This window comes from Oncorhynchus clarkii, chromosome 15 (genome assembly GCF_045791955.1).
Source record: "Oncorhynchus clarkii lewisi isolate Uvic-CL-2024 chromosome 15, UVic_Ocla_1.0, whole genome shotgun sequence".
Taxonomy (NCBI): domain Eukaryota; kingdom Metazoa; phylum Chordata; class Actinopteri; order Salmoniformes; family Salmonidae; genus Oncorhynchus; species Oncorhynchus clarkii.
In genome coordinates, this window is record NC_092161.1 from 2,998,552 (window position 1) to 3,014,533 (window position 15,982).

Consider the following 15,982-nt stretch of genomic DNA (forward strand, 5'->3'; position numbering starts at 1 on the left):
GATTGCTACCTCTGAGGGTTTAGAGCTTGAGGTAGTCACCTCATACAAGTGCTTGGGAGTATGGCTAGACGGTGCACTGTCCTTCTCTCAGCACATATCAAAGCTGCAGGCTAAGGTTAAATCTAGACTTGGTTTCCTCTATCATAATCGCTCCTCTTTCACCTCAGCTGCCAAACTAACCCTGATTCAAATGACCATCCTACCCATGCTAGATTATGGAGAGACTAATTTATAGATCGGCAGGTAAGGGTGCTCTCGAGCGGCTAGATGTTCTTTACCATTTGGCCATCAGATTTGCCACCAACACTCCTTATAGGACACATCACTGCACTCTATACTCCTCTGTAAACCGATCATCTCTGTATACCCGTCGCAAGACCCACTGGTTGATGTTTATTTATAAAACCCTCTTAGGCCTCACTCCCCCCTATGTGAGATATCTACTGCAGCCCTCATCCTCCACATACAACACCCGTTCTGCCAGTCCCATTCTGTTAAAGATCCCCAAAGCACACACATCCCTGGTTCGCTCCTCTTTTCAGTTCGCTGCAGCTAGCGACTGGAACGAGCTGCAACAAACACTCAAACTGGACAGTTTTATCTCCATCTCTTCTTTCAAAGACTCAATCATGAACACTCTTACAGACAGTTGTGGTTGCTTTGTGTGATGTATTGTTGTCTCTACCTTCTTGCCCTTTGTGCTGCTACCATGTTGTACCGCTACCATGTTGTTGTCATGTTGTGTTGCTACCATATTGTTGTTATGTTGTGTTGCTACCATGTTGTGTTGCTACCATATTGTTGTTATGTTGTGGTGCTACCATGTTGTGTTGCTACCATGTTGTTGCCGTGTTGTGTTGCTACCATGTTGTTGTTATTGACATTCCTCTTCTTCCATGACCTTCTCTTCCATAGCCTCTTATTGCCACTCCTCTTCTTCCCACTCCTCTTCTTCCATGAACTTCTCTTCCATAGCCTCTTGTTGCCATTCCTCTTCTTCCCACTCCTCTTCCTCCATAGCGTCTGCTTTCCACACCTCTTCTTTCCTAGCCTCTTCATCCCTAGCCTCTTCTTCCCTAGCCTCTTCTTCCCTAGCCTCTTCTTCCCTAGCCTTTTCTTCCCTCGCCTTTTCTTCCCTAGCCTTTTCTTCCCTAGCCTCTTCTTCCCTAGCCTCTTCTTCCCTAGCCTCTTCTTCCATAGCCTCTTCTTCCCTAGCCTTTTCTTCCCTAGGCTTTTCTTCCCTAGGCTCTTCTTCCCTAGCCTCTTCTTCCCTAGCCTTTTCTTCCCTAGGCTTTTCTTCCCTAGCCTCTTCTTTCCTAGCCTCTTCTTTTCTAGTCTCTTCTTTCCTAGCCTCTTCTTTCCTAGTCTCTTCTTTCCTAGTCTCTTCTTCCCACTCCTCTTCTTCTGCTGCATTTAATTGCCAGTGTATTGCCAGTGTTTTTGAGGTTGAGTCCATTCTTAAATCATTTATCACAAAACACGACATGCGTTTATGAAATTGTCTCGTCGAATTACAAATGTTACATTTATTTATGATTAAATTATGATTTGACTTGCCACCGTGCTCTGAGATTTTGTTTTTTCATTTGATTTGATTTTCCTAACTGTTCTCTCCAGCTATAATGGTGTCGGTGTTCATACTCACATGTAATTCAGTTTGCAGTGGAACAGAGGGAGAGGAGAGGAGAGGAGAGGAGAGGAGAGGAGAGGAGAGGAGAGGAGAGGAGAGGAGAGGAGAGGAGAGGAGAGGAGAGGAGATAGGTGAGGAGATAGGTGAGGAGATAGAATAGGAGAGAAAAGGAGAGATAAGAGAGGAGAGGAGAGAGAGGAGATAGGAAAGGATAGAAGAGGAGAGAGAAGAGGGAGAGGAGAGGAGAGAAAGGAGATAGGAAAGGATAGAATAGGAGAGAAGAGGAGAGAGAAGAGAGATAGGAGAGGAGAGTGTGTGTAACAGTATCACCTATACTCTAACACTCAGGGAAAACAAGAACAGTGTGTTGCAGGCAAAAAACAGTGTGTTGCAGGCAGCTCAATAAAAACACTGTGTTGCAGGCGGCTCAAAAATAAACTAAATGAGTGACAGACATATTGAGGAGTTAGAGCTGAGGTAAATTAATACCAACAGTTTAGAATGTTATAAAACAGGGATTAGATTGGGATTAGAGAGGGATTATACAGTGAGTAGACAGGGTTTAGACAGGGATTAGATAGGGATTAGATGTGGATTTCATAGGAATTAGACAGGGATTAGATATAGATTAGATAGGGATTATACATGGATTAGATAGGGATTTGATATACATTAAACAGGGGTAAAACATTGATTAGATACAGATTAGAAAGGGATTAGGTACATATTCTGATTTGACAGGAATTAGATAGGGATTCAAAAGCGATTACATATGGGTTAGACAGGGATTATGCAGCGATTAGACAGGGAATAGACATGGATAAAATAGGGATTACATATGGATTAGACAGGGATTATGCAGCGATTAGACAGGGAATAGACATGGATAAAATAGGGATTACATATGGATTAGACAGGGATTATACAGCGATTAGACAGGGATTAGACATGGATTAGATAGGGTTTAGAAAGGGAATAAATACAAATAGAGATTACACAGGGATGAGAGAGAGAGAGAGATGGATGTAAGAGATGGACAGAGAAACAAATGTATCATCTGAGCGCATTCCACTCCAACACCAGCTCCAAACACACATACACACACATATATATCTCTTTGGAGACAGTCAAGAAGGAGAGGGGCTGGTGGCAGATGTAGAGGTGAGGGAGAGGGCTGTCCTGCCCGCCTGGGGAGATTGGCATGTGTTCTCCGCGGGCCTCCTGTGGACCTGGGGTCAAAGTACATAAAAGAGCTAAATCCTAAAGCCTCCACTCTCCCCCTCAAACCCAACCCCCTTCCATCCTCTCTCCCCTTCAACCCCAACCCCCTTCCATCCTCTCTCCCCTCCAACCCAACCCCCTTCAATCCTCTCTCCCCCTCAAACCCAACCCCCTTCCATCCTCTCTCCCCCTCAAACCCAAACCCCTTCAATCCTCTCTCCCCCTCAAACCCAACCCCCTTCCATCCTCTCTCCGCACAAACACAACCCACTTCCATCCTCTCTCCCCTCAAATCCAACCCCCTTCCATCCTCTCTCCCATCAAACCCAACCCCCTTCCATCCTCTCTCCCCTCAAACCCAACCCCCTTCCATCCTCTCTCCCCTCAAACCCAACCCCCTTCCATCCTCTCTCCCCTTCAAGCCAACCCCCTTCCATCCTCTCTCCCCTTCAACCCAACCCCCTTCCATCCTCTCTCCCCTTCAACCCAACCCCCTTCCATCCTCTCTCCCCTCAAACCCAACCCCCTTCCATCCTCTCTCCCCTTCAACCCAAACCCCTTCCATCCTCTCTCCCCTTCAACCCAACCCCCTTCCATCCTCTCTCCCCTCAAACCCAACCCCCTTCCATCCTCTCTCCCCTCAAACCCAACCCCCTTTCATCCTCTCTCCCCTTCAACCCAACCCCCTTCCATCCATCCTCTCTCCCCTCAAACCCAACCCCCTTCCATCCTCTCTCCCCTTCAACCCAACCTTCCCCCTCACCTACCCTCCCTGCCCCCTTTCGCCCCCTCTCACCTCCTTCAAACCCCTCGAACAAGACCCCTCTCTATCGCCTCCCCCAGCCTCCTCTCATCCCCCTTGAACCCCGTCCTCTCGTCCACCTCGCCCCAGACCCCAGCCTACTCTCATCCTCCTTGAACCCCGTCCTCTCGTCCACCTCGCCCCAGACCCCAGCCTCCTCTCATCCCCCTTGAACCCCATCCTCTCATCCACTTCGCCCCAGACCCGAGCCTCCACTCATCCCCCTTGAACCCCGTCCTCTCATCCACCTCGCCCCAGACCCCAGCCTTCTCTCATCCACCCCGTTCTCTCATCCACCCCAGACCCCAGACCCCAGACCCCGGTCTCATCTGTCTACACCCTGTGATCTCAAAGAGACACATGTCTGTCTGACTGTCTGTCCACCCCATAATATCTTCCTGGTTTTGGGTCCTCCTCTCCTCTCCTCCCCTCCCTTCTCCTTCCACTCTCCTCTCCCAAAAACAAAACAGGTCCCCAATCATCCATGTGCCACAGTATGGGATCTCTTTGGGGTTCAAATCCTGTGGCTCCCCATATGCAAATATCCCTATCCAGACACACATACTGGGTCATGAGAATCAGAGAGGTGTTTCTCTGGGCCGTGGGTGGGGAGGGAGAAATCTAGAACTCAATCTGAAATAAAGACAGTTGCTGGACAAGGGTAGTGCCAACGTAGGTTTAGAAGGTGGAAAGATTTTTACGGGCAATAAAAACACAATGGACCTCGCTGGGCTGCGACGGGAAACTCATGATTTAAATAACAGCAGAGAGACAGCCAGCCAAGCAACTCTATGGTTGAGTCCAAAATAGCACCCTATCCCCATTATATGGAATAAGACATTACATTTGGGACACAGTTACGGGCTCCCGAGTGGATCAGCGGTCTAAAGCACTGCATCTCAGTGCAAGAGGCGTCACTACAGTCCCTGGTTTGAATCCAGGCTGTATCACATCAGGCCATGATTGGGCGGTGAACAATTGGCCTAGCGTTGTCCGGGTTTGGCCCGGGGTAGGCCGCTATTGTAAATAAGAATTTGTTCTTAACTGACTTGCCTGGTTAAATAAAATAACATATATAATATCCTGTTTATTTCTCCTCAAGTAGAGCTGGTTCCAGACCTTACAGCTTGTTCTGCAAATCAGACCACAACTCTTCCTGCTTACGAGCAAAAACTCAAACAGGAAGGACTACTGACATGCTCAGTACGGAAGTGGTCAGATGAAGCAGATGCTAAGCTACAGGAAGGCTCTGCTAGCACAGACTGTAATATGTTCTGGGATTCATCCGATAACATGGAGGAGTTCACCATCAGTCACCGGCTTCATTAATAAGTGCATTGATGACATTGTCCCCACAGTGATCGTATGCACCGAAACCAGTAGGCATGAAATACAGGCAACATCCACACTAAGCTAAAGGCTTAGAGCTGCCGTGTTCAAGGAGTGGGACAATTATAAGGAATCCCACTACCTCCGAAGAGCTATCAAACAGACAAAGTGTAAAGACAGGACAAAGATCGAATCCCCGACTTTGATGCTCGATGGATTTGGCAGGTCTTGCAAACTATCAAAGGGAATCTCTGCCCTGTAGTTATATGTTTATATGTATATGAACCTTAGTTTAGGCACTAAAGCTCCAGCTCTATTACATCTATAAACAATCTCTATGAAATGCTTTGAAAAGACTGGTCATGGCTCACATCAACACCGTCATCCCAGACACCCTGGACACATTCACACACCGCACCAACCAATCCACAGATGATGCAATCTCTATTGCACTCCACACTGCCCTCACCCACCTGGACAAGAGGAATACCTATGTGAGAATGCTGTGTCGTGACTTGACTTTGAAATTAATCTGAATATGGTTATTTATCTAATTTACTATGCTTAATTGTTACCTGATTAAATTTTTACGGTAACAATTAACTAATTTGCTTCTGGGGAACCACGAGAGCAGTTCTTTGAAGAGTTACCATCTCCCCAATTAAACTCTAAAGTCTTTAAATCTATAAACAGTCAACTTGTTAATCAATTTGTTAATCATAACCTCATATCATATACACATTCTGAACAGTCGAAACCTCCATCTGCAAAAACCCGAAACTTACTTACGGTTCAGTACTACACAAATTGGTTTAACCTTTTTGGGATAGGGGGCAGCATTTTCACTTTTGGATGAATAGCGTACCAGAGTGAACTGCCTCCTACTCTGTCCCAGATGCTAATATATGCATAGTATTATTAGTATTGGATAGAAAACACTCTGAAGTTTCTAAAACTGTTTGAATGATGTCTGTGAGTATAACAGAACTCATATGGCAGGCAAAAACTTGAGAAAAATTCAACCAGGAAGTGGGACATCTGAGGTTTGTAGTTTTTCAAAGCTTGGCCTACCGAATACAAATTGAGATATGGATGAGGTTGCACTTTCTAGGGCTTCCACTAGATGTCAACCGTCTTTAGAAACTGGTTTGAGGATTTTACTATAAAGGAGAGGATCATGAGACCCCTTTGAGTCAGTGGTCTGGCAGAGAGCGTTGGTCTCATGACGCACGCTCCCGACAAAGTTACCTCTCGTTCCAGTGCTTTTCTGAAGACAAAGGAATCCTCCGGTTGGAACATTATTGATGTTTTATGTTAAAAACATCCTTACGATTGATTCCATACATCGTGTTTCCAAAGGACTGTAACGGAACTGTTAGAGTTTTTGTTTGGAGGAAGTGCCTGCGCCTCATGAAGATGGATTACTGGGCTGACAACAAGTGGCTATTTGGACATAAATGATGGAACATTATGTAACAAATCAGTCATTTATTGTCGAACTGGGATTCCTGGGAGTGCCTTCGGATGAAGATCATCAAAGGTAAGTGAATATTTATGGTGTTGTTTCTAACTTTGTTGATTCCAAACTGGCGGATATTCCTCTGGCTGTTTTGGGTTCTGAGCGCCGTTCTCAGATTATGCTTTCTCTGTAAAGTTTTTGTTGAAATCTGACACAGCGGTTGCATTAAGGAGAAGTCTTTCCATAATTCTGTGAATAACACTAGTATCTTTTATCAATGTTTTTTATTAGTATTTCTGCAAAATCACCTCGGATGTTTAGGAATCAAAACATTACTGCATCTAAGGCGCCAATGTAAACTGAGATTTTTGGATATAAATATGCACATTATCGAACAAAACATCCATGTCTTGTCTAACATGATGTCCTATGAGTGTCATCTGATGAAGATCATCAAAGGTTAGTGATTAATGTTATCAATATTTATTTTTGTGACTCCTATCTTTGGCTGGAAAAATGGCTGTGTGTTTTTTCGACTTGGCTATGACCTAACATATGTTGTGATTTAGCTCTAAAGCATTTTTGAAATCGGACACGATGGGTAGATTAACAAGATGTTTATCTTCCATTTGCTGTATTGAACTTGTTAATGTGTGAAAGTTACATATATCTAAAAAATATTTTTGAATTTTGCGCGCTGCCTTTTCAGCGGAATGTGGTCGAGGGGTTCCGCTAGAAAGGTTAATTATTTTCTTACTAGCTGATTAAATGGGAACAGAGGATAAACATATACACTTTGCATCTGTTATTGACTAGAGCCTAAATATGTTGAAAACAGATCCCTCGTGGAATGACAACAACATGGTTGCTTGTTAAAGAAGAGATAGAGAGAGAGAGGGACAGGGACACTTAACTTCTCTAGGATAGCATTTGGAATTTTGGGTGAAAAGCATGCCCAAATTCAACTGCCTGCTACTCATCCCCAGATGATAAGATGTGCATATTAGTAGTAGATTTGGATAGAAAACACTCTGAAGTTTCTAAAACTGGTTGAATCATGTCTGTGAGTATAACAGAAAATATGTAGCCCGAGGACAAACCATTCAGATGTTTTTTTTTTTTGAGGTCACCCTCTTTTCAATGAGGTTTCATTGGGAATCCAGATTTCTAAGGCACTTGCTTGCAGTTCCTACCTCTTCCACTGGATGTCACCATTCTTTAGAAATTGGTTGAGGTTATTCCTTTGTGTAATGAAGAGGTACGGCCATCTTGAACGAGGGTCACTTCATGTGTACTGTTTGATAGAGGCGCATGACCAGAAAGCTAGCTACAATTTGCTTTCTTCCTGTATTGAACACAGATCATCTCGTCATCCCGTCAATTTTATTGATTATTTACTTTAAAAAATACCTAAAGTTGTATTACAAAAGTAGTTTGAAATGTTTTGGCAAAGTTTACAGGTAACTTTTGAGATATTTTGTAGTCACGTTGGTCAAGTTGGAACCGGTGTTTTTATGGATCAAACAGCGCCAAATAAATTGACATTTTGGATATATATTGATGGAATTAATCGAACAAAAGGACCATCTGTGATGTTTATGGGACATATTGGAGTGCCAACAAAAGAAGCTCATCAAAGGTAAGGCATGATTTATATTTTATTTCTGTGTTTTGTGTTGCGCCTTCAGTGTTGAAATGTTTTCTCTCTTTTGTTTATGGAAGTGCTATCCTCAGATAATAGCATCGTTTGCTTTCGCCGAAAAGCCTTTTTGAAATCTGACATGTTGGCTGGATTCACAACGAGTGTAGCTTTAATTTGATATCTTACATGTGTGATTTAATGAAAGTTTTTTATAGTATTTTATTTGAATTTGGCGCTCTGCATTTTCTCTGGCTTTTGGCCAAGTGGGACGCAAGCATATCCCACATATCCCAGAGAGGATACACTACCGTCCCACATATCCCAGAGAGGATACACTACCGTCCCACATATCCCAGAGAGGATACACTACCGTCCCACATATCCCAGAGAGGATACACTACCGTCCCACATATCCCAGAGAGGATACACTACCGTCCCACATATCCCAGAGAGGATACACTACCGTCCCACATATCCCAGAGAGGATACACTACCGTCCCACATATCCCAGAGAGGATACACTACCGTCCCACATATCCCAGAGAGGATACACTACCGTCCCACATATCCCAGAGAGGATACACTACCGTCCCACATATCCCAGAGAGGTTTCATTGGTATATTCAGAAACTTCTCTCACTGTAACAATATACTCTGCAGACTTATCGCCGCAGGCTTTGAATAAGAAATCATTAATGTATTTATGTGAAATGCCTGGTTTAGCCGGTGGTCTCTCGGAGAACAGAGCAGCCTTGAAAAGGGAGTTGGGCCTTTTGTGAGGCACGATTGTGAGGCTCCGATTGCCCGGACAAGTCTTCAACTGTTGTCTATTATCCTGTGATGTGTCGTGTAGTCCAGAAAGAACTACTTTCCTTCCATTCACTCTTGAAGTTGCTTCTTTGAAGATAGGCTATCCAGCCGTATCAATGGTTCCCCAATGGGGTGATGAGAGCAGAGTAATATGATGGTCCTACTTAAATTCACTTTTGAAGATACTTTACTTAGGACAGCTAATCAGCCATACCAGTGAATGTCCGGGAGGTGAGTTTATCGTCTCTATCTCGTGTTGAGATTCAAAGTTCAAACCACTTTAAACGAGCAGCTGCAGATTCACATCCTTTTCATACAGTTTGCTCAAAAGGGGCGGTTCCAGCAGGCTGACCTCACTCAGGGGCGTGACTTGTCACTGTGCAAAGTCTATGGAAAACAATTATCTCTTATAGCTTCTCAAATCACATCCCTCTCTTAACAAAAACACTTTTATCATTTTTCATATTTCATGCCCAAAGCATAGGTCGCAGTTGTAAATGAGAACTTGTTCTCTACTGGCCTACCTGGTTAAATAAAGGTGTTCTCTACTGGCCTACCTGGTTAAATAAAGGTGTTCTCTACTGGCCTACCTGGTTAAATAAAGGTGAAAAATATATATTTTTTTATATAAAGAACAGTATGGAAACTTCATCCATGTAGTGACTTTCCAAGTTAGAGTATTTATTTTCTAACATTGTAGCGATTCTCGTCCTTGTCTGATGAGGAATATGAAGGATCAGAAGAATAACATAATTCTGGTGAATGTTGGAGAGGGAGACCTGAATCTTCTCCCCTTAATTTACAACAGGGCGTGAGTTGTTAACCCCCCCTAGATATTCCTACCCCCTATAGGGTGAGAGGGGGTCTGATTGAAGTTATTCATTGCAAACCTTATCTGACCTATTTGGATTCTCGTGGACAGTCAAGAAAACTGTTTGTTGACTACAGCTCAGCATTCAACACCATAGTGCCCCACAAGCTCACCACTAAGCTAAGGACCCTGAGACTGAACACCTCCCTGTGTAATTGGATCCTGGTCTTCCTGATGAGCTGCCCCAGATGGTGAATATAGGCAACAACACATCCGGCACGCTGACACTCAATGTGTTTAGTCCGCTTCCTGTTTACTCATGACTGTGTGGCTGAGCGCGACCACACCACCATCATTTATTTTCCTGACGACACAACGGTGGCAGGCCTGATCACCAACAACCTCTCCCTCAACGTCAGCAAGATAAAGGAGCTGATTGTGGACGACAGGAAAAAGAGAGGCAAGCACGTCCCCATTCACATCGACGGGGCTGTAGTGGAGCGGGTCGAGAGCTTCACGTACCTTGGTGTTCACATCACTAAGGAATTAACATTGTCCACAGAAACCAACACAGTTGTGAAGACGCCATGACAGCACCACTTCCCACACAAGACTGTTAAATAGCTAATAATCAACGGCTACCTGGAACACCTGTATTTATCCTTTTTTGCCTAACAATCTTGTACTCAAAGCCCAAACACCAGACTCTACCCACACACCAGTCTCAACCCACACACTGGACTCTACACAAACACTGGACTCTACACACACACTGGACTCTACACACACACACCAGACTCTACCCACACACCAGTCTCAACCCACACACTGGACTCTACACAAACACTGGACTCTACACACACACTGGACTCTACACACACACCAGACTCTACCCACACACCAGTCTCAACCCACACACTGGACTCTACCCACACAATGGACTCTACACACACACTGGACTCTACCCACACACCAGACTCTACCCACACACCGGTCTCAACCCACACACCAGTCTCAACCCCCACACTGGACTCTACACAAACACTGGTATCTACACACACACTGGACTCTACACACACCGGACTCTACACACACTGGACTCTACCCACACACTGTACTCTACAAACACGCTGGACTCTACCGACACCGGTCTCAACCCACACACCGGACTCTACCAACACACCAGACTCTACCCACACACCAGACTCTACCCACACACCAGACTCTACCCACACACCAGTCTCAACCCACACACTGGACTCTACACAAACACTGGACTCTACACACACACTGGACTCTACACACACACACCAGACTCTACCCACACACCAGTCTCAACCCACACACTGGACTCTACACAAACACTGGACTCTACACACACACTGGACTCTACACACACACCAGACTCTACCCACACACCAGTCTCAACCCACACACTGGACTCTACCCACACAATGGACTCTACACACACACTGGACTCTACCCACACACCAGACTCTACCCACACACCGGTCTCAACCCACACACCAGTCTCAACCCCCACACTGGACTCTACACAAACACTGGTATCTACACACACACTGGACTCTACACACACCGGACTCTACACACACTGGACTCTACCCACACACTGTACTCTACAAACACGCTGGACTCTACCGACACCGGTCTCAACCCACACACCGGACTCTACCAACACACCAGACTCTACCCACACACCAGACTCTACCCACACACCAGACTCTACCCACACACTTGTCTAAACCAACACACTGGACTCTACACTCACTGGACTCTTCCCACACACTGGACTCTTCCCACACACTGGACTCTTCCCACACACTGGACTTTTCCCACACACCGGACTCTACACACACTGGACTCTACCCACACACTGGACTCTACCCACACACTGGACTCTTCCCACACACCGGACTCTTCCCACACACTGGACTTTTCCCACACACCAGACTAACCACACACTGGACTCTAACCACACACCAGACTCTACCCACTCACCGATCTCAATACAAACACTGGAATCTACACGCACACCAGACTTTACCCACACACCGGCCTCAACACAAACACTGGACTTTACACACACACTGGACTCTACACAAAGACTGGACTCTACAAAAAGATTGGACTCTACACACACTGGAATCTACACATACTCGACTCTACACACACACCAGACTTTTCAAACTGACTGGACTGTACCCTCACACTGGATTCTACCCACACACTAGACTCTACCCACACACCGGACTCTACCCACACACCAGACTCTACCCACACACTGGATTCTACCCACACACCGGATTCTACCCATACACCAGCCTCTACCCACACACCGGATTCTACCCACACACCAGACTCTACCCACACACCAGTCTCAACCCACACACTGGACTCTACCCACACAATGGACTCTACACACACACTGGACTCTACCCACACACCAGACTCTACCCACACACCGGTCTCAACCCACACACCAGTCTCAACCCCCACACTGGACTCTACACAAACACTGGTATCTACACACACACTGGACTCTACACACACCGGACTCTACACACACTGGACTCTGCCCACACACTGTACTCTACAAACACGCTGGACTCTACCGACACCGGTCTCAACCCACACACCGGACTCTACCAACACACCAGACTCTACCCACACACCAGACTCTACCCACACACCAGACTCTACCCACACACCGGTCTCAACCCACACACCAGTCTCAACCCCCACACTGGACTCTACACAAACACTGGTATCTACACACACACTGGACTCTACACACACCGGACTCTACACACACTGGACTCTACCCACACACTGTACTCTACAAACACGCTGGACTCTACCGACACCGGTCTCAACCCACACACCGGACTCTACCAACACACCAGACTCTACCCACACACCAGACTCTACCCACACACCAGACTTTACCCACACACTTGTCTAAACCAACACACTGGACTCTACACTCACTGGACTCTTCCCACACACTGGACTCTTCCCACACACTGGACTCTTCCCACACACTGGACTTTTCCCACACACCGGACTCTACACACACTGGACTCTACCCACACACTGGACTCTTCCCACACACCGGACTCTTCCCACACACTGGACTTTTCCCACACACCAGACTAACCACACACTGGACTCTAACCACACACCAGACTCTACCCACTCACCGATCTCAATACAAACACTGGAATCTACACGCACACCAGACTTTACCCACACACCGGCCTCAACACAAACACTGGACTTTACACACACACTGGACTCTACACAAAGACTGGACTCTACACAAAGATTGGACTCTACACACACTGGAATCTACACATACTCGACTCTACACACACACCAGACTTTTCAAACTGACTGGACTGTACCCTCACACTGGATTCTACCCACACACTAGACTCTACCCACACACCGGACTCTACCCACACACCAGACTCTACCCACACACTGGATTCTACCCACACACCAGATTCTACCCATACACCAGCCTCTACCCACACACCGGATTCTACCCACACACCAGACTCTACCCACACACCAGTCTCAACCCACACACTGGACTCTACCCACACAATGGACTCTACACACACACTGGACTCTACCCACACACCAGACTCTACCCACACACCGGTCTCAACCCACACACCAGTCTCAACCCCCACACTGGACTCTACACAAACACTGGTATCTACACACACACTGGACTCTACACACACCGGACTCTACACACACTGGACTCTGCCCACACACTGTACTCTACAAACACGCTGGACTCTACCGACACCGGTCTCAACCCACACACCGGACTCTACCAACACACCAGACTCTACCCACACACCAGACTCTACCCACACACCAGACTATACCCACACACCGGTCTCAACCCACACACCAGTCTCAACCCCCACACTGGACTCTACACACACACTGGTATCTACACACACACTGGACTCTACACACACCGGACTCTACACACACTGGACTCTACCCACACACTGTACTCTACAAACACGCTGGACTCTACCGACACCGGTCTCAACCCACACACCGGACTCTACCAACACACCAGACTCTACCCACACACCAGACTCTACCCACACACCAGACTTTACCCACACACTTGTCTAAACCAACACACTGGACTCTACACTCACTGGACTCTTCCCACACACTGGACTCTTCCCACACACTGGACTCTTCCCACACACTGGACTTTTCCCACACACCGGACTCTACACACACTGGACTCTACCCACACACTGGACTCTACCCACACACTGGACTCTTCCCACACACCGGACTCTTCCCACACACTGGACTTTTCCCACACACCAGACTAACCACACACTGGACTCTAACCACACACCAGACTCTACCCACTCACCGATCTCAATACAAACACTGGAATCTACACGCACACCAGACTTTACCCACACACCGGCCTCAACACAAACACTGGACTTTACACACACACTGGACTCTACACAAAGACTGGACTCTACACAAAGATTGGACTCTACACACACTGGAATCTACACATACTCGACTCTACACACACACCAGACTTTTCAAACTGACTGGACTGTACCCACACACCGGACTCTACCCACACACCAGACTCTACCCACACACTGGATTCTACCCACACACCAGATTCTACCCATACACCAGCCTCTACCCACACACCGGATTCTACCCACACACCAGACTCTACCCACACACCAGTCTCAACCCACACACTGGACTCTACCCACACAATGGACTCTACACACACACTGGACTCTACCCACACACCAGACTCTACCCACACACCGGTCTCAACCCACACACCAGTCTCAACCCCCACACTGGACTCTACACAAACACTGGTATCTACACACACACTGGACTCTACACACACCGGACTCTACACACACTGGACTCTGCCCACACACTGTACTCTACAAACACGCTGGACTCTACCGACACCGGTCTCAACCCACACACCGGACTCTACCAACACACCAGACTCTACCCACACACCAGACTCTACCCACACACCAGACTCTACCCACATACTTGTCTAAACCAACACACTGGACTCTACACTCACTGGACTCTTCCCACACACTGGACTCTTCCCACACACTGGACTTTTCCCACACACCGGACTCTACACACACTGGACTCTACCCACACACTGGACTCTACCCACACACTGGACTCTTCCCACACACCGGACTCTTCCCACACACTGGACTTTTCCCACACACCAGACTAACCACACACTGGACTCTAACCACACACCAGACTCTACCCACTCACCGATCTCAATACAAACACTGGAATCTACACACACACCAGACTTTACCCACACACCGGCCTCAACACAAACACTGGACTTTACACACACACTGGACTCTACACAAAGACTGGACTCTACACAAAGATTGGACTCTACACACACTGGAATCTACACATACTCGACTCTACACACACACCAGACTTTTCAAACTGACTGGACTATACCCTCACACTGGATTCTACCCACACACAAGACTCTACCCACACACCGGACTCTACCCACACACCAGACTCTACCCACACACTGGATTCTACCCACACACCGGATTCTACCCATACACCAGCCTCTACCCACACACCGGATTCTACCCACACACCAGACTCTACCCACACACTGGATTCTAACCACACACCATACTCTACCCACACACCGGACTCTACCCACACACCGGACTCTACAAACACACACCGAACTCTACACACACCGGACTCTACCCACACACGGACTCTACCCACACACCGGACTTTACACACACACCAAACTCTACACACACCGGACTCTACCCACACACTGATTGGACTCTACCCACACACTGACTGGACTCTACCTACATACTGCCTGGACTCTACCCACACACTGACTGGACTCTACCCACATACTGCCTGGACTCTACCCACACACTGACTGGGCTCTACCCACATACTGACTGGACTCTACCCACACACTGACTGGACTCTACCCACACACTGACTGGACTCTAAATACACACTTACTGGACTCTACCCACACACTGACTGGACTCTACCCACACACTCACTGGACTCTACCCACACACTGACTGGACTCTACCCACACACTGGACTTTACCCACACTGACTGGACTCTACACAAATACTGGACTTTACACACACACTGACTGGACTCTACACAAACACTG

General features: G+C 47.0%; 1 protein-coding gene across 1 annotated transcript; it reads right to left on the reverse strand.

Annotated features, from left to right (window-relative positions):
- Window positions 1-804: 804 nt before the first annotated feature.
- LOC139366636 (myomodulin neuropeptides 1-like) lies at window positions 805-1,413 on the reverse strand. The gene has a single exon (XM_071104313.1). The coding sequence runs from the start codon at window positions 1,411-1,413 to the stop codon at window positions 805-807; it is 609 nt and encodes a 202-aa protein (XP_070960414.1).
- Between the last annotated feature and the right edge of the window lie 14,569 nt (window positions 1,414-15,982).

Bases quoted from the DNA above. Each gene is read 5' to 3' on its own strand.
- LOC139366636 (XM_071104313.1), bottom strand. From the start codon at position 1,413: ATGCAGCAGAAGAAGAGGAGTGGGAAGAAGAGACTAGGAAAGAAGAGA.